The following is a 26,365-nucleotide window of genomic DNA, read 5'->3' on the forward strand; positions in this document are numbered from 1 at the left end:
ACAGGATATTTGTCTGTTTGATCTTCTTTCTGTGAACAGGATATTTTGTCTGTTTGGTCTTCTCTTTCTGTGAACAGGATATTTTGTCTGTTTGGTCTTCTCTCTCTGTGAACAGGATATTTGTCTGTTTGATATTCTTTCTGTGAACAGGATACTTTGTCTGTTTGGTCTTCGCTCTGTGAACAGGATATTTTGTCTGTTTGGTCTTCTCTCTCCGTGAACAGGATATTTTGTCTGTTTGATCTTCTCTTTCAGTGAACAGGATATTTTGTGTTTGGTCTTCTCTCTCTCTCTGTGAACAGGATATTTTGTCTGTTTGGTCCTCTCTCTCTCTGTGTGAACAGGATATTTTGTCTGTTTGGTCTTGTCTCTCTGTGAACAGGATATTTCTTTGTTGGTCTTCTCTTTCTGTGAACAGGATATTTTGTCTGTTTGGTCTTCTCTCTCTTTCTGTGAACAGGATATTTTGTCTGTTTGGTTCTCTCTCTCTCTCTCTGAACAGGATATTTTGTATGTTTGGTCTTCTCTCTCTCTGTGAGTAGGATATTTTGTCTGTTTGGTCCTCTCTCTCTCTCTGAACAGGATATTTTGTCTGTTTGGTCTTGTCTCTCTGTGAACAGGATATTTCTCTGTTGGTCTTCTCTTTCTGTGAACAGGATATTTTGTCTGTTTGGTCTTATCTCCTGTGAACAGGATATTTTGTCTGTTTGGTCCTCTCTCTCTCTGAACAGGATATATTGTCTGTTTGATCTTTTCTCTCTGTGAACAGGATATTTCATTCCTTCATCTTCACTTCATGAGAAATATGATATTTGTCTGTTTGGTCTTCTCTCTCTGTGAACATGATACTTTTACTAATCCAAATCAATTATTTATGTGTTTACTAATTGTATTAATAACTCATTCAGAAATGAATAATAATAACAGCTGGAGGATATTTGAATTATTAATATTTATTTATTTCGATCAGATTTGTAAACAAAACTCTTTCCTTTTTTTATACCATTGTATATGTTTTGTCCTTGTAATGATAGATATCTCTTTAGTATGTTTGATGTGAACAGATTTAATGTACCATATACCATTCAAGCAGACTATAATGGCAGGATAGATATAAAAATGTAAAAGATTGTTGTAAGTTAGAACCCAAAGTGTCTAGGGATTGTGACAAGAAACAATAAAATTCAGGTTAATTCAGCATTTTGTTTTAATTTCAACTAAATATTGTGGTCAAGGTTGAAATCTTGTTTAGTACCAAAATTAAACTGTTTATGTGCAATGTACAACCGGTAAAACTATATATTGTGAAAAAAACTGCTGTATACATGTTTCGGTTGAGAGAAAAACAAATCAGAAGGAGACTTCAACAACATTATCACCCAAAAAATCCTTTGGTGAATAAATAGGTGAAAATATATCTATTACATATATGAAATTAAATATACCTACCCATACACTGTAGTGAAGGTACATTTGGGGTGTATTTTACCCATCTATTTGTTTTTAATGGTCAAGTGCACTTATTCATATGATAACACTCCATGATAACACTCCATTTTGAATCAAAAAGTTAATACATTTGTAGTTGATGCTCCTCTCTGAGATCAGGAAATGCTTGGATTGGTTTTCTCTAAACTTTGTTCTTGTTTGTAATAGTGAAAGTAAGCTTACCGTTCAAATTTTTACCCTCCTATTTATTGCAATTATTACACTTTTGCAATCTTTGATTTCTTTGAAAGTGGCACATCATGTTGTTTTAGTGAAATAATTTATGAATCTTTAAACAAGTGCTTTCAAATTTTCCTTTATTGTTACTGATGACAAAAATGAGGTCCAAGTTTGATAGTGAGGATTTTCACTTTTGCTGTTCAGAAGTTATGGTCCTAAATTTATTAGAATTTGGTACTTTTAGGAGTTTCCATGCAACAACTTGACAATTGTTGTATTAATTCTTTTCAAATGTTTATATGTTGTTACTGATGATCTAAAATCTAGTTCAATATTTGTGGTTTTCACCATTGCTGTTCAGAGGTTAATGGTCTTTTTTGATTGGAAAATGGATTTTTAAGGCATTTCCATCCTGTTTTAGTTGAAAGCATTCTAATTATCCTTTTCAAATATTGATATGTTACTGATGACAAAATGAAGATCTAGCATAATATTGTAATCAAAAACACTAGTTGCCATCATTTTGACGGCCTGTTTTCGTTGTTGTGTGATTGGTCAAATTGTAGTCTAATTCCATTTCAAATTTATTTTCAATATGTAGCACTGTCAGATTGAGTATTCTTAGGTCCATTTTCTTAAAAATTTACACTTTTGTTGTGATTGGAGAATGTAAGGTACCTTAGATTTTAAAATTTTGTAGGTACTGTCGGTACATGTACTTACTTAGTTTCCAGAGTAACTGGATTCTAACTATTAAATTTAAGCAATTAGCTGTACACCTTAACATGTGTTTTTGGAAGTTTTTATGCATGACCACTTTACTGACTTCTGATTTAATTATACTACAATCCCATTTTATTCTGATCAAAATTTTATAAGGGTAGAAGTCTAAAGCAAAAAATGTTATACTAGACATGTGTTGTTGGAAGTTTTTATGCATGGCCACATTACTGACTTCTGATTTAATTATACTACAATTTTCCAGTTTATTCTGATGATCACTTTGAAAGCGTAGAAGTCTAAAACAAAAAATGATTTACTAGATATTCTTTATAAAAATCCATATGTAAAATAATTATGTAAGTTACAAGGCTTTATACTGCATACCATAAAAACAAATTCATTCTGCATTTTCACATTGATCTTCTTTTTAAATATTCATAGGGCTTTAAATAAAAACTTATCATGGTTCGTGAAGTTCAAATGTAGCTATAATTACAATGTGAATTGACATTGCTCCATCCATGCAAAACAACTATACATAATTTAATTCTTGTATAAAAAATACTGCTATATAACTTGTTTATTGTATATTTAAACTTGGGTGTGTGGATATAAAACTTAAGTCTATAATTTAGAGGAAGATCCCCGATTGTAGTGAATTAAGATAGGATTTACATTAGTGTTAACAATTGGGATATAAAAAGCATGTTTAATTTAATGGATACTGCATAAAATGATGGAAACAGATGACCTTGAGAGTGGCAAAGGTTTTGAAAATGAGAATGGGATTAACGCTAGTACTATAGGGCAGAATGGAATGTCATCTGCTGACAATAATGTTCCTCATCCAGACACTCAGGGTGCAGCATATATAAATCATGCTTATATCAGTACTGATAGTTATAGACCTCTGTGGTAACGAGGATGTGCCACAGATGAGAGAAACAAAAAGTTCGGCTGCTGCTGAAAAACGGAAAACAGAGTATTTTCATTTTAAAGACTATAAAGATAGTTCTGCAAATTTACAAGAATTGGCTCAAAAGACGAGCAGTGAGCATAGCAAAAGTAGTGACAGGTTACCCAATAAATATATAGATTATTCATCCAAAGAACGTGAAAACATGCCACATCAAATCAAATTTGGTAGGTACAATGAAGGCTGTTTTCTTTTCTTTTCAGAAGCTCAGGTTCAATACTTACTTCATTATTATTGTGTTTCTAAATGTGATTTAAATTCGTTAATTTGCAAAGTGTTTGTGGATGACACATGAGGATTCAAACTTTTACTATTTACAAAAGTTTGTCATGCGAGAATAGTATTTTGTTAATATATACCGAATAAAAAAAGTTTAGCAACAATGCTTTTAATTTCATATTTTAAAAATAAACTGTCTCCTAAACATAACAATTAATACAATATTACAAGAAAGAAAAATAATTCAAAAAATAATCTTTGAATCATTGTGTAATATATAGTATGCATGTAAAAGTTGTTGTGTCTCATTTTTAAATAGCTTAACCTTTATACAGAAATGTAAATGTCATGGCCATGGTTTAATTGATTATAAGATTAATGCAAATTATTTTAAGAATTTAAACAAATGATTAATGAATATATTTAGTCTCTGCTTTAATTATTTAAGAAAATTATACTGAATATTGAAAGTGTACAATTTGAAGGTGCATAACACTCTTTTATTGTCCAGGGTAAACTGTTTTTGCATGGGCACAGGACGTTTGCGCTTTTTTACCTGTAAAACGATAGGACATTTGCGCTTCAAATACTATGGACCAGGACATTTGCGCTTCAAATACTATGGACATTTGCACTTTAAATTTTGAATCACCTGTATTCAATTGACCTGACATTTGTGCTTTTTACCTATCATTGTGCACCTGTAATTTTAAGAAGAAATAATATAACGTAGATGAATTTAACTTATATTTTTTCATGATTATGACAAATGGTGCAGAATTCTTCCATGCCCACTTAAATGAACAGTTTTACTCACTCATTCTGCAAATATTTTTTTCTTTTTGAAGAGTATCATTTGACAACAGTCGGTTATTTACATTATGATTTGTTATATTGATGAGCAGGCACCCCAACTATTGAGAAACATGATGATTTATTTGAAACATGGGAGAAATACCAGTCAGAACAGATAACAAGAGCTATTTTTTTTTCGGTCCTTGGGCTTAAGATATCAAGCGAAAAACTGTTTGTGTTAACATGGATTAAGAATGTTTTCTTTTACTAGTTTTAGTTAAACTTTTTAACATATGTCAATGTGCTAAGAAATGTGCTATGCAATGATTTTAAAACTTTTAACTCTGCGAGGTTAAGCATGCCGGTCCCAAGCCCTGATAAAAGAGGTGGTCCTCCTTTTTCCTAAAACCAAATATTGCAAAAGCGCAAATGTCCTATGATTTAAAGCCCAAGTGTCCAAAAATAAAAGCGCAAATGTCCTATGAAAATGCACAAACGTCCCGTGCCGTTTTGCATTGCCTATGATAAACACAGCATAATTCTTATTTTTATACAGAATGTAAAATTTATTTATATACCCACCATAAAAATATTTCTTTCATTTCTTTGATATATTCATACAATGTTTTTTTTCAAAACAGAAGGCTTGGATGAAGTTTTCTCTTTAAAAGAACTGCAATTACTATATGTATATGTTCCTTCCATGACTGGCTTTCTCAGCTGCCTATTCACTTAAGCATTCAATTACCACTGACATCTGCTGTTATCACAGTACAAGACTTTCAATTACACAGTTTTAATTCTAGGCCAAAAGAAAATTTCAACAAAAAGGATAATAATCAAGGTCCTCTTTTTTATCAAAAAGGACATGAGAGATACAAATGTTATTCATTTTTCAGAACATAAAAGATGCTTCTGGTCTTTGGTTGGGTTGCTGTCTTTTTCACACATTTCCCATTCCCATTTTCAATTTTATTCTACAAATGTTTAAAGGCTAGAATTGATTAGAAAAAAACTTATACTAACTGGTTAACATTTTTAATGCTTAAATGATAAAGTTTTAAGCACAAAAATAATTAAATTGTAATTGTTATGCATTTCATTGACAATGTAATTGTAACATAATTAATTTCATCAACAATGCAATTGTATTGTAATTAATTTCATTGACAATGTCATTGTAATGTAATTGATTACATGAGATTTGGGTGTAATATTGCAATGTAAAGAATTACTTTCCCCAGGCCTTGTGGTCTTAAAAGTTTGAATGTATGAGAATCAAACTGGATTTGGTGTTTCCAGGACAAATTTTGTACTCCCAGTACTGAGTAAAGTGTTATGATCGAGAGACCAGGCCTGTTTCTTATGAAAGAATCAGAGAGGCTACAAAATAATAAGAAAAAGATGCAAAAGTGAGCATGTTATTAATAGGAAACATTTATTTATCATTTTAGATACTTACAGAAAGAAGAGAAGTAGATGTTTGATAGCAATCATTATTATAGTTCTCCTGTTAGTTATAGGTCTGGCAGTATTCCTTGGTGTATATTTTGGAAGTAAGTGATAGCAATCATTATTATAGTTCTCCTGTTAGTTATAGGTCTGGCAGTATTCCTTGGTGTATATTTTGGAAGTAAGTGATAGCAATCATTATTATAGTTCTCCTGTTAGTTATAGGTCTGGCAGTATTCCTTGGTATATATTTTGGAAGTAAGTGATAGCAATCATTATTATAGTTCTCCTGTTAGTTATAGGTCTGGCAGTATTCCTTGGTATATATTTTGGAAGTAAGTGATAGCAATCATTATTATAGTTCTCCTGTTAGTTATAGGTCTGGCAGTATTCCTTGGTATATATTTTGGAAGTAAGTGATAGCAATCATTATTATAGTTCTCCTGTTAGTTATAGGTCTGGCAGTATTCCTTGGTATATATTTTGGAAGTAAGTGATAGCAATCATTATTATAGTTCTCCTGTTAGTTATAGGTCTGGCAGTATTCCTTGGTATATATTTTGGAAGTAAGTGATAGCAATCATTATTATAGTTCTCCTGTTAGTTATAGGTCTGGCAGTATTCCTTGGTATATATTTTGGAAGTAAGTGATAGCAATCATTATTATAGTTCTCCTGTTAGTTATAGGTCTGGCAGTATTCCTTGGTGTATATTTTGGAAGTAAGTGATAGCAATCATTATTATAGTTCTCCTGTTAGTTATAGGTCTGGCAGTATTCCTTGGTATATATTTCGGGAGTAAGTGATAGCAATCATTATTATAGTTCTCCTGTTAGTTATAGGTCTGGCAGTATTCCTTGGTGTATATTTTGGAAGTTAAAGTGATAGCAATCATTATTATAGTTCTCCTGTTAGTTATAGGTCTGGCAGTATTCCTTGGTATATATTTCGGGAGTAAGTAATAATATGATTAATAAAGTTCTCATGTTGAAATTAGATTTTCTTTTGTTCCTCAGTATATATTTTAATGGTAGGTGATTGCACATCAATAACTCATTATTTTCCTGTGCTATCAAAAGTGGACCCAAGCTCATTGTTCACTTTTTTTTAATTTCATCTATATAAAAACAAAAAGATGTGTTATGATTGCCAATGAGACAACTCTTCACAAGAGACTAAAAGCACACAAATTAACAACTATAGGTCACTGTAAAGCCTTCATCAATGAGCAAAGCCCACAGGCGTTGTCAGCTATAAAACTAAAAAGGCTCTGAAATGACAAATGTAAAACAATTAAAAAAAGAAAACCAAAGGCCTAATTTATATACAAAATAATAAACAAAAAACAAAAATGTTAAACAGCAACAAACAACAACCACTGAATTACAGGCTCCTGACTTTGTGTAGGCATATACAGAATGTTGCAGGGTTAAACTTGTTTGACGGCACCCACCTTTCCACAAATCTGAAACATTTGTGTTACAGTACAACATGACACCTTACTATAAAAATCAGGCTGAAATCAGATTGATACAAATAGAAATACATCTCACAAAAACACAGATTGGATTTGAACAGGTACTTATACATCCCCACAACAAAAATGCACCTAGTACAGATCAGATAGTACTAACAATTACTGACAGCTAGTTCAAAGCCATAAACAACTAAAATAATCATGCATGTAAGACTGAAATGCTGCTTGATAGTAATAGCTGTTTTTACCACAGTGATATAATCCTGCAAAGAAGCCATAATACTCAAGAAGAGTGCTGTTTTATCCAGAAATTAATCATAAGATGTTTTTTCTTAGTTTTTAGATGCCTTTCGTTTTTTATTTTTTTTATGTTTTATGATTTGCCGTTAATACTAATCATTTCAGAATATCAATTCACTAAAATTTCTAATTTTAGTCATGGACAAACCAGACACGGTTTCTAAGGAATCACAGTATGAAAAAGGTATATATAATTATATGTCCCACCATTACCTTTGAATGGTTATTTACAAATATTGAAAAGAGCCATGTCGTGGATGCACATGACACAAATACTCTGGAAGTTACCATGTTTCAATGGAAGTGTTCTTGTATTGCTGTGCCTTATCTAAGCAGTAACTGATAAATAGTGAACCAAGGAACTAAAAGCTTACAGCAAGGAAAAGACAATACCTAACTAGTAAATTGCTGTTATTGGTATTCTTTTATATTCATTGATGAAGGGAACATTTGAAACCCAAAGGATGTATAAGACCTAAATTTGCGAAAAGCTGTATGATCAAAAGTTATGATCCTCGTCAGTGATTGTATGTTTATACTATCTAATGTTTTTAGTTCTTTAGTGATTTTGATATCAGTGGCATATCTTTGGATGATCTCCGCTCATTTAGCTTATGATAATTCAGGGCTAGACATAATGTAGAGATACCTGTATATTGATTATTGAAGTCTTGAAGTCTAATGGACTTTATGTGCAGTAAGGATGTATTGATTTAATAATTCACATTATCTGTTATTCATATTTTGACTTTTGATAAAAAAAAGAAAATCTCATCTGTAATGTAAGAAATCCATGGATGACCTTAACTGAATTATTAGACCCATTATGTTTGACCTAAACTGAGATGTATTGATAGTTGGTCAGTCAGACTTATTTACCACACTGTAGTAAGCTGAGTATTGTATATAATTCTGTTCTGCCCCAATTATTTTATATGAACTAACACTATATTACAAGGCCAAATATTTAAATTATTGATAATCATTTACAAAAATGCGATTTAAACATTGATCTATCTATATTGGTTTTAAAAGAAGCCTTAAATCATGTCTAAGATACCAAGGTTTCAAGTATTATAAGTTTTAAGTCCAAACTAAGTAACTTAGATACAGTAGATGATATTTCAGTTGTATCAGAACCCCTGTCTATTATGTATAAACATTATATTAATATCTACATGTCATAGTCCTTGAATTATTACCCACACATTTGAAGTTTTTCTCTATTTTCTTGAATGGGCTGCAGCAATATGGTGCCAAACAAGAATCAAATGGTTATCACTTTCAAAAGAATATATCTATTTCTTCCATCAATTGTAGTCTGAATATAAAATGTAGATTAAAGGGAAAACTCAAGGTGGAATAGTTATTATGTTACATAACATTTAAAAATGTTTTAGTGACAGGACAAAGCAGCACATTTTCCTGTATTTATTAAAAGATATCAATAGTAAGAAAAAACCTGTGTAAAAGAAACAGAATGCCTATACATATACAATCATGTATTCACTTTAAATATAATTGACTATTTTCATGACTTGAGGCAGTATATCTTTTCATCAGAGACATTTAATATTTGTATAGGATGAACCTTAATACTGTTGTCTTACAAAACAGTCCTAAAGACATCTTCACACAAATGTTTAGTCACAGTCACAGTGGTTTAAAGAATATTATTTCATCATTATTTGAATGATGTATTAAACGTGTTCTGCAAATTTAAAGAAATGACACTTTACATAATTCTCTCAATAATAGGTCTTTGTATTGGTTGTTTTTAGTATTTCATGGCCGACATAAGTATGTGAAAATCTTCAATCAATACCTTACATAAAGAAAATATTATTTTACAATCAATATATTTACAGAAAGCATTCCACAGTAAAGATAGTTTTGGCATTTTTTGTTGTTGCTGTTGTTTTTTCTTCAAGAAATGGCTATTTGAATAATAGACCAGATAAGATGATTTATTTAATATGTGAAAGTCAAATCTTTTCACTTTTATGATAGTATCATGATGATAGAAAATATGATGTGGTTTGAGGGGACTATATTTCTATAGTCTGACTCACTCACTCACAGTACAATGCCTAAATATATAATATAAGGTTAATATTTGTAAACATTACTGAAGGGTCAGGTTCCGATCTCAGGAATTTTGTTGACAACAATTATGCAATGTTCAAATATGCATGTCTTCCATATGCCTCAATGGTTATTTCCCTAAATGTATATGTAGCAACAACAATGAACTCTTTCCAGTCTTTCAACTGACAAAGTGAGAAACTCTAATGAATAGAAGGGGATATTATAGTTTATGTCAGGGAGACAGCAGCCCAACTACACAATAAGCAAAACACACGTAGAGGTTATGCATACAGTATTCTTTGATAAGTGCCTATACAATTATGTCAATCTTTAAATTCATTAGTTGAGAAAAAAATTGGAAGGTTTACATTAGTTTTTGATCTTAAACACACCTTTTACCATCAAATTTAATGTTTATTAGTGTCAAGTTTTCAACTCTGTAATTGTAAGCATACTGTGGATTCATTATTATTCGTGGGATACCAATTTTCGTTGATTTCGTTGGCACAGAAGAACCACGAAAATAAATGTTCAACGAATAACAAATTTCAAATAGGCTTGTATGCAGACTTAAGCAAAACCACGAATTTAAATATCCACGAACATGTAAGTTTTCACGAAAATTGGTACCCACGAAAATAAATGAATCCACAGTATTGTAAGGGCATTCACATGTACAATTTTGCCAGATTTTCATCAAATTCATAACAAATCTTAATATCACCAATGTCAAGAACAATTTCGAACAAAATTGCAGATCAAATATTTTAAATAGGTTACATCCCTTGAAAATATTAAGTATACCAGGAATTGGTCTCAAGTCTTCAACTCTCTAAAATAATTCTAAAAAGGTTTTTTGTTTAATTTTATTTTAGATATTTACCTTGGATAGATTGTTTATCTCAATATATTTATTGTAGGAAAGTTTCAGACGTCCATGAAGATCAATAAACCATATGATGCTGCATATGCCAATCAGAATAGTCCACAATATAAAGACATGAAAGCAAAATTAGAAGGGCAGGTAAGTTCAACTCTTTATTCAAAAACCAATGGCTACATGCAGTAACTTTACTAGTGAATTGATATCTAAATATGAAAATGGCAGTTTGTTAAGATATTTACAAAAGTTACAAGTACATATATATTCTCTTTACTTTTTTTCCATTCTTATTGCATTACATAAAGTACCCATTATAGTACTCACTGTTACTGAAAGCTAGTTCAAAGCTAATAACAAATACACCAATCATTTTTTCCAGACTCTGATATCAACCTGTTCACATCCAAATGATTTAGTGTAAAAACATCAATGTAAATTATGATCATTTGAAGTTTAATAAACATTGCCAAATTAGGTTTTAATCTATATTTCATGGTTCCGTCAACATAAGAAATTATAAGTTTTGCATGGTGTCTTTCAAACACATGTACTTGTTTTAAAATTGATTTTTTCTTGAAAACATCATTCTTTATGTTGCAGCTAGCATCTATGTATCAAGGATCTGCTTTGAAGAATGACTTTCAAGGAGTAACAGTAACAGGACTTAGGTGAGTACAACAATAAAGAGCTAAAAAATACTTCAGATGAATAAAAGCCATAAGGTTAATGTTCCTTTGCCACACTGAAAAAGTACTGTCAAAGGTTATAAGTCTAAACTTATTTTTTTGTTGAGATGGTTTTCATGTTTGAATTGTTTTACACTAGTAATTTTAATGCCCTGTATAGCTTGATGTTTGGTGTGGGCCTAGGCTCCATTGTTGAAAGCTGTACTTTGACCTATAATTGTTTACTTTTTATACATTGTGGCTTGGATGAACATTGTGGCTTTATATTGAAGGACTTAAGTACTAAATCAAATGTGCAGGGAAAAAATAAAAAGTCAGATTAGGTAAATACAAATACCTGATATAAAAAAATACAATCCACACAGAAATGGTGAACAAATATATAGTATGTACAAAATACAATCCAAACAACAAAAGAGAACAAATATATAGCCTGCAAACTGAAAAGTACAAAAGGTGTTCCTGTGGCAAGGCATATTACTGAACTTATAGAATAGATTGATATATTAGATTTCACATTGGAAGTTAAAAAATCATTGATATTTTCATGAAAAGAGGACTAGAATGTGTAATTAAAAATGACTTGCATCTGGAAAAAAAAAAGATGTGTGGTTGGCACTTTAAAAGCAAAGGTGTTTAGAGTGTGATCAGCCTTGCCTAAAAATCATTCAATGGACAGCTGTTTCAAAATTCCTTTAATCTGTACAGTCAGTGTAATGTTGTCTTTAACCTAAGGGGGAGGACACCATTTTCTGTATCAATGACTTCTAAGCTCTGGTCATAATACAATTAAGTGACCAGTATACTTGTATTTCAGCCAAGGAAGTATAGTAGTAGACTATATAATAACATTAAACCCAAATACAATACAGACAGTTACCACTGTACAACAAGCTACAGAACAAAGTGTACAGCAAATTAAAGCTGACTCAGCATCTTCTTCTGATTTGATCCAGGCTGTAGAACAAGTAACTGTGACAGCAGTCATTGGTAAGAATAAATCAGTAAAGAATTTAAATGTAAAAACTGTAAACTTCACACTCCTTACACAAGATTTTTTATTAGTTTTTTTTACTTATAACAGTTTTTTTAATAGTAAATGACATATTTTTAAGTTAATCTAGCCAAGCTATTGGTGAGATTATTTAATTTTTATCAAACTTGCCATTCAGATTTAAAGATTTTTTAAAAACAAGTTGAGATGTATATAATAAAATTATCCTCCATTATACTATAGTGTCACAAGCAACAACAACAACTACTACTACAACAACAACAACAACAACAACAAAGGCTCCAACCACTTCCACTACCAAGTCAACAACTACATTGGTTGAGACAACAGAAGGTGTACAGCCAAGAACAACTACCAAGTCAACAACTGAAGAAGTTTTTACAACAGAAGATACACAGCCAACAATAGCAACAACCAAAACTCAAACTACTACCACTACAAAGGCAACAACTGCAGAGGTTTTTACAACAGAAGATGCTCAGCCACCAATGACAACAACTTATGCACCAACTACAGGTACTACTAAATCAGCTATTACTGAAGCTGAATCAACAAAACAAGTTACTCAACAACAAAGTACACAATCAGTTTTTACTGAAGCTAAAACAACAACACAATCTGTTGTTACCCAAGAACAAACAACAGGAGTAATTTCTCCTGAAGAGACAACCACTGAAATTGTTCTTGCTCAAGAAAAAACAACAACACAGTCCGTTGTTACCCAAGAGCATTCAACTGCAGAACAAGTTATTACTCAAGACAAGACAACAACACAATCTGTTGTTACCCCTGAACAAACAACATCCCAAATTGAGGCAACAACAATGCCACCATCAGGTAAGGGTGTTTTCCTCCCTAACTCATCACATTTTTTGTTTGTTTGCCACCTTAACATCATCTTCTCTCTCTCTGTGCACTGGTTTTAATTCATATGATGCACTGTATACTGTAAATTCAGAAATTATTGCAAGGTTTTTTATTAATGCAACTTGGTGAGTATTGCAATAAATTGTAATAAGAACTTGCATTCTAATATCTTATACATTTATCTGTATGCAGATTTTTCCTGGAAATATAATAATAAATTTCACATTTTGTCCATTTCAAAAATGCCAGTAATAAATGCAAGTAAAAATTTCTGAATTTACAGAATTTGAAGTTCTACTTTATATCTTTGATAATTAAAAATACCTTTTCACACTTAATTACTGTATATGCCTAACAATTTTTAGTTTGTCAATTTTGTACTTTATTTTTTCCATAAAAAACTTATTTATTTAGACTTTTAGATTACTAAAAATGGTATGCAGACTGAATTTTAGTGTATTTAACTTTGACTTCTTTTTTATGTTTAATTTCTAGATTACAGTGACTTGACTGTTAGTGTTGCTCTCCACCAATTGCAATTCATTCAAAATTTTGACCAAATTGCAATTTATTTTATTAAATCAAATTGTTCAACTGGTCAGAAATTTGAAACTGCTGTAGAAAACCACAGCCAAGTCATGAAAGTGCAAGGTGATAAAATAATACATACTTGCAATCCTATAAGACTTTAACTCCACTTTAGTGATGTTGTGACAAAATTAGTTTATCAGTTTGTATAGTTATATTATATTCATTTCCATGCTGAAGGGGAACTGTTTATTTTGAATTGCTATTAAATTGTCCAAACTAAGCTTTCATATAGTTTTTCTTTCTAAAAGTATTCTATATTTATAAGAATAAGACATTATGTGAATTAAAACATTTCATATTCTGTAAAATATGTGTAAAATTGCAATATATGTTTGTAGGAAGTTTCCATGGGGGAGATAATTACTTTTCTTTCAAAAAGTCTTTATTCAAAAGAATAATATTTTAGGTTATCTCCCCTGAAAACTTATCAATAGCATATTGTTATTTCACACATATTTTACTGAATATATGATGTTTTATTTAAAATAATATCTGATTCTTATAAATATAGAATACTTTTAGAAAGAAAAACTATATGAAAGCTTAGTTTGGACAATTTTATAGCAATTCAAAATAAACAGGTCCTCTTCAGCATGGAAATGACTATAATATAACTATACAAACTGATAAACTAATTTTGTCATAACATCATTAAAGTGGAGTTAAAGTCTTATAGGATTGTAAGTTTATTATTTTATCACCTTGCACTTTCACATTTTGACTGAACAATTTGTTTGATATTCTGACCAGTTGAACAATTTGGTTTAATAAATCAAATTGCAATTTGGTCAAAATTGTGAATGAGTTGCAATTGGTGGAGAGCAACACTAACAGTCAAGTCACTGTAATAAGATTTGTATCTTATTAGAGCACAATATATTTTAATAATCTTTATTGTGAATTTAAAATTTATAAACATTGAAACTTCATATAATGACAGCTTCAAAGTATTTCTTGTATTCAATATAAACTTTCAATTTTATTCATAGATTGATCATGATCATGTTAAATATACATCATAAGATGCAGAATTTTTTTGTGTATTCACCTCATCAGAAAAGGGTGAGCCTTAATAGTAATATGACCAAATAAACAAATAAATTTTAATTATATCTACATCTTATGCTATTTATTTTGAAAAACTCGCTCATTAATGGTTTTTGGTAATTTATTTTTAGAAAAATATTGATTTAAATTGAAATGATAGAACATTCTTTGAGTAGGAACTAACTTTTGTCCACAAACTGGATTCTAGATATCTACAAAACAATTAATTCCTTATTTTTCTTGTATTATGTAGATGTACCATCTGTTTCGATATCCAAAGTATCCTACAGTGTTGCTAGTGGCAGTGTGACTTTGGAATGTAGTGTGACCTCTACCTTAGCTGTTACCAATGTATTCTGGCAGAGACAAGTACTTGGTGATATAGAAACAATTAATTCTCAAACAAATATCACCAAATACAGTGGTAGTAGTACCAGCAATCCATCCTTGACAATTTTAAATGCCCTTCCAAGTGATGAAGGATCTTATGTGTGTTTTGCTTCCAGTTCTGGAGGTCAAGGTCATAGTGGCATCACCAAACTTAGTGTCACAGGTGGTGAGTACATCTTGGTTTTGTTTCTTGTTTTCTTTTAAAAGTCAGTTTCATATATTTAAGAAATAAATTACATACTTTTTGAAAAGCTGAAACAGATATTTTTTTTTTATAAAAATGCATTTGTTTTTATAACAAAATACAGATAAGAATCCTGATTTGTGTCAAGGTTATGTCCAGACTTGATCTTACTATTTAAATTTATTTTTGCAGTTGGTAATCCATGTACTGACTCTAGTTTACTTTTGTCTCCTTCCTTGGCATGTGTGGCTGCCTCGTCAGGAGATTTAGCTAGAAATGGCATCACTGCTGAAGAAAAATGCAGGTTTGTTGAATTAATGTAACATGTGGGTACCCAAATTGCACCTATTTTGACAGTTTTTTCACCTACGTTTGTTTTTGATCCACACAAAAGTAACCATTATGTGTTTATTTTGTAGATGTATCATGATTCATTATATGGTTCCACCACTTTAATTTTGAATCTATACTAAATCATAAAAAATGGGTGTGCACAGACCTCCAAACTATCCATGATTCTGTAATGAGGGGTCGCTAACCCAAATTGAATCCATTCTTATTTCACAACCTTAAAAATCAAATTATGGATAATTTGTTTTATTTTTGCAAATGTTAAAAACAATTTGACATAAATCGATGCTTACTATTATTTTTTTTAAGAAATGTAGTCTTGTAACATATTTTATTTACTCAATTTTAAAAGCCGGTCTTTTTATGGACGTCACATGATATATCTCAGATACTATAAGCATTAGGTTGACTATATTTAATGTATGGAACGATTGTGTGCATGTACATCTCATAGGGTTCATATTACCTTGACCTCATTTTCATGGTTTATTGGTAAATGTTTAGATTTTGTGGTTTGGTCTGTTTCTCGTGTACTATAAGCAAAAGAACCACTTTATTTGGTTGTATGTAACGATTGAAAGAAATACATGTCTACCTGGCATGGTTCACCTGACCTTGCCTTATTTCCATAGAACATTGATGATGTTAAATTTATGTGATATCTATGGCAAAACATTCACAGACTTTCAACATGAATTAAATGATAACTAATACAGGCGAGACATTTTAGCTTGCGCACTTGTTTAATTATGAAATTTGATAGACCCTTATTCTTATAGTCAGCATATCTTTGCCTTATGTATAATTTCATGGATAAAATTGATTAATTTTGAACGTTTGTTGTTTTATTTGACAGCTCTTTCTTCTTATTATTTAACAAAAGAGAGCACTGCTATTAATAGATTACTGTAGGTTCAGAAATTAATGCTTGCAAGTATTATTGCAAATCAACGACATCTTGAATAATGTGGGACCTAATAAATGCCATTGCAAAAATTGTATGAACGAAATGCACTATTGAAATCATGACTATGGGTTTTTATCATTATGAACCTGATACTGTTGCATTTTTGTTTTAATTAAACTATCGCTATTATTTCTGCATTTACAGTATATAAAATATTCTTTTTTGCAGCATACTTATGGGGACTATTTTATCCTGTATCATAAATAAGATAAAAACAGATTACAGTGGTAGGACGTGTACAGAGGAACAAAGACATAACATTATTGTCAATAACAGGGAGGATATTGGTAACATGCTCAATGTTGATCCTATGTCATGTAAGTTTGTTCATCAATAACAAGATTAAAAGGGGAATGTTGAAATCTCATAGTTTAAAGCTTGCTACATGTTAATGTGCCTGTCCAAAGATATGAACCTGATCATAGGCTGTATTTAGTGTGTTTGTTGTTTTAATTGATGTATTCTTATGTTGTTGGCAAACTTGATGGTCACAACTTTCTTGGGTTGCTGTTTCATGCAAGTTTATTCGAATCTCCTTTTCACCACAATGATTAAGGTTGTTCGTTTGTCGTGTGTAACTTTGTATTTCGATAACAAGATGTACATGAATGAGTTTGATCAGAATGGCAACCACTGAATTGTACTTTGACTTGGGAAAGGCATATAAAGAATGTGACAGGGTTTGAACATGTTTCACATGCTCTATGTTTCCAATGTGACAGGGTTTGAACATGTTTCATATGCTCTATGTTCCCAATGTGACAGGGTTTGAACATGTTTCATATGCTCTATGTTCCCAATGTGACAGGGTTTGAACATGTTTCATATGCTCTATGTTCCCAATGTGACAGGGTTTGAACATGTTTCACATGCTCTATGTTCCCAATGTGACAGGGTTTGAACATGTTTCACATGCTCTATGTTCCCAATGTGACAGGGTTTGAACATGTTTCACATGCTCTATGTTCCCAATGTGACAGGGTTTGAACATGTTTCACATGCTCTATGTTCTCAACTCCCTCAGACCATTAGGAAGTTGTAGGTAAGATATGTGAATCTCAAATGAACTCCCTCAATTCATTAAGAAGTTGTAGGTAAGATATGTGAATCTCAAATCAATGTTCCTATGTTCCTATGTTTCAAGAACAAACTATAAAATCGGTCAGATCTTGACTCAACAAATCAGAATAAAAGGGGGAAAACAAATCTCAAAAATGACACAATTAAGACATGTCTTTCAACAAAGCCTTCAAAATAATTTTGAAAAATAATGTAATTTTATAAAAGATACATGTATAGGGAATATTACGAATTGAATGATATTTTTGTTCAAAACCAGTCAAACGGAAAATAAATAACAAATCACCATTGAAAAACACTAGAGGTTACAGAAGTTTTCATAAAAAAATTGTCTGCTAGGAAAGTCTTTTCTCCAACTATCTGATTTTTATGTTTAATTTTTTTTCAGGTTTACCAACATCATCTTGTACAGACATAGAAGCCATTACATACTATATACCAGTCATATGTGAATCTCAAATCAACTCTCTCAGATCATTGGGAAGTTGTAGGTAAGATATGTGAATCTCAAGTCAACTCTCTCAGATCATTGGGAAGTTGTAGGTAAGATATGTAAATCTCAAATCAACTCTCTCAGATCATTGGGAAGTTGTAGGTAAGATATGTGAATCTCAAATCAACTCTCTCAGATCATTGGGAAGTTGTAGGTAAGATATGTGAATCTCAAATCAACTCCCTCAGATCATTATTGAAGTTGTATGTAAGATATGTGAATCTCAAATCAACTTTTTCAGATCATTGGGAAGTTGTAAGTAAGATATGTGAATCACAAATCAACTCCCCCAGATCATTGGGAAGTTGTAGGTAAGATATGTGAATCTCGAGTCAACTCCATCAGATCATTGGGAAGTTGTAGGTAAAATATGTGAATCTCAAATCAACTCCCTCAGATCATTGGGAAGTTGTAGGTAAAATATGTGAATCTCAAATCAACTCCCTCAGATCATTGGCAAGTTGTAGGTAAGATATGTGAATCTCATATCAACTCCCTCAGATCATTGGGTAGTTTTAGGTAAGGTATGTGAATCTCAAATCAACTCCATCAGATCACTTGGTAGTTGTAGTTAAGATATGTGAATCTCAAGCCAACTCCTTCAGATCATTGGGTAGTTTTAGGTAAGATATGTGAATCTCAAATCAACTCCCTCGGATCATTATTGAAGTTGTATGTAAGATATGTGAATCTCAAATCAACTTTTTCAGATCATTGGGAAGTAATAGGTAACTTCTACTTACTGTGGATTCATTAATATTTGTTTGATACCAATTTACGTGGATTTTGTGGATACAGGCTAGCTATATATAGGGGAACCACAAATTTAAATGGTCAACCAAATACAAATCTTCTAATAGAATGTATAATGTAGAATTTGCCAAAACAAGGAATTTCAATATTCACGAACATAAAATTGAGAATGGAAATGGGGAATGTGTCAAAGAGACAACAACCCGCCCAAATAAAAAACAACAGCAGAGGGTCACCAACAGGTCTTCAATGTAGCGAGAAATTCCCGCACCCGGAGGCGTCCTTCAGCTGGCCCCTAAACAAATATATACTAGTCCAGTGATAATGAACGCCATACTAATTTCCAAATTGTACACAAGAAACTAAAATTAAAATAATACAAGACTAACAAAGGCCAGAGGCTCCTGACTTGGGACAGGCGCAAAAATGCGGCGGGGTTAAACATGTTTGTGAGATCTCAACCCTCCCCCTATACCTCTAACCAATGTAGTAAAGTAAACGCATAACAATACGCACATTAAAATTTAGTTCAAGAGAAATCCGAGTCTGATGTCAGAAGATGTAACCAAAGAAAATAAACAAAATGACAATAATACATAAATAACAACAGACTACTAGCAGTTAACTGACATGCCAGCTCCAGACTTCAACTAAACTGACCGAAAGATTATGATTTCATCATATGAACATCAGGCACAATCCTTCCCGTTAGGGGTTTAGTATCATACCATCATAACATAAATGAGAAGAACATAACCCGTGTCATGCCAACAACTGTTTTTAGAATAAATGTGTTTAGTTCCGATGCAAAGACCTTATCAGTGACTCAATATTAACGCCAAAATATGCAATCTTTAATGACTTGACAACAGTATCGTAATTATATCCCTTCTTAATAAGTCTATTCAAAGGTTTTGTAAGTTTCTGAGGTGAATACTGACACCTTTGTGCTTTATAAAGAATATTACCATAAAAAATTGGATGTGAAATACCTGAACGTATTAGAAGTCTGCAGGTTGAGCTATATTTACGAATGATGTCTTTATACCGATGATAAAATTTAGTAAATGTTTTGACTAGTTTGTGATATCGAAAACCCTGGTGTAATAATTTTTCAGTAATACATAAATTTCTCTCGTTAAAATCTAAAACATTGTTACATACACGAGCGAATCGTACAAGTTGAGATATATAAACACCGTAAGATGGTGACAAGGGAACGTCACCATCCAAAAAACGGATAATTAACGATAGGAAATGAAAAATCATCCCTTTTATCATAAATTTTAGTGTTCAGCTTTCCATTAGTGATATAGATATCAAGATCGAGAAAAGGGCAGTGGTCATTGTTAGTATTAGCTTTATTTAAAGTAAGTTCAACAGGATAAATTTCATTAATATACATACTGAAGTCGTCATTATTGAGAGCCAAAATATCATCCAAATATCTAAAAGTATTATTAAATTTGTTTATCAGATGTTGTTTCGATGGGTCTTTGCTTATTTTTGTCATAAATTGTAACTCATAACAATACAAAAACAGGTCCGCAATAAGTGGTGCACAGTTAGTCCCCATTGGAAATCCGATAATCTGACGATATACGGAATCCCCAAAGCGAACAAAAATGTTATCTAGTAAAAATTCAAGGGCATATACAGTATCAAAGCATGTCCAATTAACATAGTTTTTTTGTTTATTGCTACTAAAAAATGACCTAAAAGAGTTTGAACATATATATACATTCTGATTTTTTGAATGCCCATTTAATTAGGTGTGTGAATTTTTTCTTAATGAGAATGTGAGGCAATGTGGTATACAGGGTAGAAAAATCAAAACTTTGAACAGATTCAAAATCACCAATATAAGCATGCAATTTATCAAGTACTTCCAACGAGTTCTTGACACTCCAAAAGTAATTTATTCCACTATTTTCGAAGGCCTTATTTGAACAATTTATTATCAGGTTTTTAATTGTACCAAGTGTGCTGGTAAGAAGAATAGACAATTTAGTAGTTGAACAATGGCTTGAAGACGAAATAAATCTATATTTGTAAGGGGTTTTGTGTAGCTTCGGAAGCCAATACATGGTTGGGACTTTCATTGTATTTGGCTCTACTTGTAAAGCGGTGCCTAAAAGTTTATGTTTGTTACAGATTTCGTTTTCTGAAAATGGAGTCAGTTGGAATGCAGTTGGAATGCAGGTTTTCATCAATCCAGGAAGATTGGTACCCAAGAAAATAAATGAATCCACAGTATTCAAAAGTTGGTCAAAATTTAACTTTTTATATACATAAATCCTTAAGAACAAAGACTTCATAATAAGATTTATATGTAACAGGGTTCACAAATAACACTTAGTTTAACTAAGTTTTATATTTTTAGTGACTTTTCTGATGCTTTGAAGTGTTATTACTACCATGTTGGTATAGATAAATGTGACATGACCCAGTACATGAACACAGTCAGTAATAACTATACAAAGTGGATAGAAGATATAAAGAAACCAGAACCAAATACATGTAATGGTAGGTATTTATTTACTGTTCTTTTTTCTGTTGTGTTCAGCAAGGGTGTTTAAGGGTTTACCCTTATTCCCAGGGAGTGGAGAAAAAGTAACCATTGTGTTCTACAAAGATACTTGAGTTCATGAACGGAATGTAAAAGTATTCAATTTGATTTTCCTTATACTTTTTTTTTATATTTTTTATATTTCATTTATATTGAGTAAGCTTCTGGATCTGCCAACCCTTCCAGCTAGCATTTAAGACCAGTCTGTCTTTCCCTTGTTTACCCTTTTTGCCATTGTTTTTTCTTGGACTTTAAATTTGTTTATATCCCCTATGTGTCTTCTGCTCCTCTATTTACTGTTTCTCCTTCTTTTTGAATCATGTTAGTTTTGAACTTACTTCCTTTAGGAAAAACTTGCTATACCTTTTATTACACTTAAATGGATCATTGTTATACCCCCGCTTTAAAAAAGGGGGGGTATACTGTTTTACCTCTGTCTGTCCTTCTGTCAGTCCGTCAGTCCATCAGTCCGTCAGTCAGTTCGTCCGTCCCATGAATATTTTTCGTCGCATTTATCTCAGGAACTACAATACAAGGATTTCTGAAATTTGGTTTCAGGGTTTATCTAAGTCAGCTATACTGTGTGATGCGTTTTCAGATTGATCACTTGACATTAACTTCCTGTTTAGCGAACACTTGCATATTTTTACACTATTAATATTATCCACTTGCGGCGGGGGTATCATTAGTGAGCAGTAGCTCGCAGTTTCACTTGTTAATATGGCTTTCCCTAGTACCTTACATAGATTTTCTTCATGGCAATATAATTGTTCAAACCTTTTTCTACAGTTGACATGGATTGGATAGATCCTGGAAGTAAAGTGTCCCTGTGTAGTGATCCTGATGCAGTCCATTTGATTGTTAATATGTATTGTCCTAATGACCTCAAGGAGTTTATATCTGCCAGTCAAGATGATAAATGCATGTAAGTGTTTGTACATTAAAGTTCTACTTTGTTTATCCATTTGAATTTGACATTTTTATATTCCCAAAATTAAAGTTTTTGAAAAGTGAGTTATTTGTATAAAAGTGACATTAGAAAAAATTATGATTGATTTCAAGAAATGCATTTTAAGAACCTAAGTCTGTTGTGTTGATTAGCAGATACATGTATTTTCATTTTTTGCCAAAAAAAATAGGTGTTTCTTGTATTATTCCAACAGAGGTTGTTGAGAATATATTCTGCTTTTGTATTCACTTGAGAATTATTGAAAACTTATTTCCATTTTCTTTGTAGGAAAGCGAGTAATTTGGTTGTATGCATAGAACAACAACTTAAAGCTGTGTTAAAAGCTACATGTACAATAGATAGTATCTATCAGCTCATTAGTATGTACCAGACTCAGATTATAGGAGTCTCTAATCAACCAAGTATTCAAGATTGTAAGTTTACGGCTAATATAAATATAATATTCTGCTTATGAAGAAATCTTTTTTTACCTCCGTCACTTGATTTATTTAAAAAAACAATTCAGGTGGTTAATAAAAGGAAATGTTATGGATCGTGGAAAAATGTAGTTGAGATGAAAAAAAAAACACATATTAAGATAATACTTGTTCCTTAGTACATGGCATAAGCAAGAAACTGCAACAGGTTTTCATACAATGTGAAAGCTAGAACCAGCATCACATAATATGTGATTAACCAACACAATAATGAAGATTTATATAAATTAAACTGTGTTTGTTTAATTTAAATTTGAGAATTTGTTATATGAAAACATATGATTTTACATAGAGACCATCTTTATGAATTGCAAAAAAAGAAACCTATTTATATTAAAAACTTATTACAGATCAAATATTTATTGGAGGAAGGTCCAAAAAAATACATTTCAAGTAAGTTCATTGATAAACAAACTTTGCCAGAATTTGTAAGTTTTAATAGAAAAGTTAAAGTATTATTTCAATTATTTGAAGGTCATATTGTGATGACAACTCCTGCAGAAGAAATGACTACAATGGAAGAAGCTATGACAACAATGGATCCACAAACAACAACAGCTACAATAGTGGTTGTTGAAGGTCAGTTAGTAGATATGATAATTATTTTCATCTTTCTTTTGGAGTAAATGAGTTTCTAGCTGTTATCATGCACATTCACAAATAGGAAAAAATCAAATGGTTGTAAGAGTGAAAAGCCTGTACTGTTTATGGACTATATGTCAACATCATGAATAACAGAATATTTACAAAGATGTTTTATATTTATAAAACTTATTGATTGGGTTATAAGACATCCAGTGCCTTTTTGGTAAAAGGTTTTATGCCCACCATTGGCTATTCGTTCTAGTTATCTTATTTGATGGTAGAATATTTAATAGGCATGGTGTCTTTTTTGGTACTGTTAGTTCAGAAATTTATGCAAGCATTTATCATTGAGATGGTTGAACAAAGACACAAATGCAAGATTGATAATTGTGTCTTATGGAAATACATTCAAATATGATATTGAAATTTACACTAAAAGTTTTTATTTTTTGCAAAACATTAAGACTTTCTACTTATTAAATTCACCTATTTGAAAAACTAGTTATCCTCCTGTTATTAAATATTGTCATGGTCGACTAACGTGTGTTCCATGGGGATGGTATATAAAGGTATTTTTTGGTGCATTTTCACACTGAAAAAAATATATATGAAAAGTCGGTCTATGGTTTATAAACTTTTTTTTTAATTTATGATACAGCAGACAAAATGGAAAAGATGTATATACTGAATTAATTCTCATTTTTACAGGTGAATTTGAGGCTAATATGAAAGTGAATAAAACATGGGATTCAAAATTTGAGGATAAAAATAGCACAGAATACAAAGAGTTAACAGAAAAGTTCAGAAATCAGGTTAGTCACTCATAAGAAATTTATATATAACCATACATGTGTTTATCAATCATCTTGCAAGTGACAATTTATTTTTAATTGCTTCCAACGGCTATTTAAAAGAATTATTGGGTGTTGAAACCAAACTTGTACAAGTGGAAGTTAAGTCACATGCAGCAAGGTCTATGCAATAGACAACTGTTGAGTTTGTTGCATTTCCATCAAAAAATTGGTTTAAGTGAACATCATTCATGTGTTTATGGGCAATGCCACTTGCTTCCAATGTTGAGCAAGGGATTAAAAAATTATAATTCTGTATTGCACAAATTATTCAGCAAATTAAATTTTTATCATTGCTAAACAACACTGCTGTCATTAGGGAATTGTGATTAAGTATCTACATAATAAACATCATTTCTAGTTTATCCTGCAATAATTTAATTTTGGATGTAACACGTCTTCTGATTGGCTGACGTTATTTTGTTATCAGCCCCTAGACATAATTTAGTCATGTGACCGTGACGTTAACGCTTTTTCATGGTTTTCTACGGTTTAAAATGGAATTTAGAATTAAATTATAAGAAATGACTGTAATATTTTTTCTGTCTATTCGAAATAACATAAAAAATGTGGTGCACACTGTTAAATAACCCGCTACGCGCGTTATTCAGTGTGCACCACATTTTTTGGGGAAGACGGCTTCAAGCCGTCAATCCCCAATGGGGTTGACCAGAGTGACATTCCCTCACATCATTCATTTTGTTTTTATAGTGTGGAAAACCCCCCAACAAATCTTACTAAGAATGATGAGATGGGGAGACACAAATGAATAAATTGACTTTAAACACTTTTTTACACATTTCCCTTCTGTTTCTCTCGAAATTATCGTATATCGAGCTTTCCTTTACACTATTTACGTTTCTTTTACAATCCGGAAAAATCAGTATGACGAGATATTCTAAATATATCCAACCTACATTATATTTTATAGTGACGTCATTGTTGGAATGCCACACTACGCATAAGCAGGGATATCCTTCATTGGTTATTTAAATCATTCTCAAAGATTGTGCACTTATTAAAAAATAGTATTTGTTGAATTTAAACATAATGATGTTTGCTGTAGATGATTTAAACATCAACATGCAATACTTTAATTTGTAGGTCAACAACTTTCAAAGTAAACAGGAAGTCCGAGGGGCTACATGAGATCGGGGAGAGAAACGATCTTTTCCATTTTTTTCTGTAAAACCCTGTTTTGAGAATCTTCCTCCAATTCAGGAGCACCTCAATTTATGAGCTAATTATCCACTAAAGTAAACACTTAAAATGTGACATTTAGAATATGATAAGTAGTCTTTCATTAAAACTAAATTTTGTGTACCAACATAATCATTGTAATTGTTACAAAAAAAATACAAATGTTGCATTTTGTAGTTTAAACCTATTTATTCATGAAATTTTACAAATATTTCAAAATGTAGGATTTGGAAACAAGCTTCACACAGTTTACATCAATCATATTGTTATTTTTATTAGTACCTGTATCCCTGTGATGAGAGATATAACTGGGAACTTTATCAATGGAAATTTAAAACTGAATAGATTTTTCAGTCCTAACTTTCTTAAGAAAAAAATTAAAACTTTTAAGAGTACTGTCACAAAAAATGGAAAATGGCCCTAGCCTACAGTTCAGTCGAACACTATTAAGTTTTCAAAAATAATTGTAGTTGTTGTTAAATGACAGAATTCAACTAGTTGAATTTTAGATAATTAACTATCAACTTTAATTGAATGTTTAGATTTAGAAGATGCAGATCTCTTCCATTGGTCTAAATTGAATCCTAAACTAAAGAAACGAAATTACATTAAACAACAATTGATTCCAATAGTGTCAACCTTCCACATGTTCTAGCTGTTCTTTTTTTCATTCTTTATATGAAGACTATCAAAAGATACCCCCCCCCCCC

The 26,365-nt window shown here is 31.4% G+C and overlaps 1 protein-coding gene across 1 annotated transcript in view; it reads left to right on the forward strand.

The window, feature by feature from the left end:
• LOC143073779 (uncharacterized) overlaps positions 1-26,365 on the forward strand; it is a 206,144-nt gene that overhangs the window by 15,795 nt on the left and 163,984 nt on the right. The window contains exons 3-17 of the mRNA XM_076249535.1: positions 5,836-5,937; positions 7,746-7,793; positions 10,618-10,721; positions 11,181-11,248; positions 12,084-12,256; positions 12,504-13,118; positions 15,040-15,342; positions 15,553-15,664; positions 16,847-16,995; positions 18,147-18,249; positions 21,388-21,530; positions 22,363-22,498; positions 22,811-22,956; positions 23,494-23,598; positions 24,313-24,416. Coding sequence (XP_076105650.1) covers positions 5,836-5,937; positions 7,746-7,793; positions 10,618-10,721; positions 11,181-11,248; positions 12,084-12,256; positions 12,504-13,118; positions 15,040-15,342; positions 15,553-15,664; positions 16,847-16,995; positions 18,147-18,249; positions 21,388-21,530; positions 22,363-22,498; positions 22,811-22,956; positions 23,494-23,598; positions 24,313-24,416 — 2,411 coding nt within the window. The remainder of the gene's footprint in view (positions 1-5,835; positions 5,938-7,745; positions 7,794-10,617; positions 10,722-11,180; positions 11,249-12,083; positions 12,257-12,503; positions 13,119-15,039; positions 15,343-15,552; positions 15,665-16,846; positions 16,996-18,146; positions 18,250-21,387; positions 21,531-22,362; positions 22,499-22,810; positions 22,957-23,493; positions 23,599-24,312; positions 24,417-26,365) is intronic.

Source organism: Mytilus galloprovincialis, chromosome 4 (assembly GCF_965363235.1).
Source record: "Mytilus galloprovincialis chromosome 4, xbMytGall1.hap1.1, whole genome shotgun sequence".
Lineage (NCBI taxonomy): Eukaryota > Metazoa > Mollusca > Bivalvia > Mytilida > Mytilidae > Mytilus > Mytilus galloprovincialis.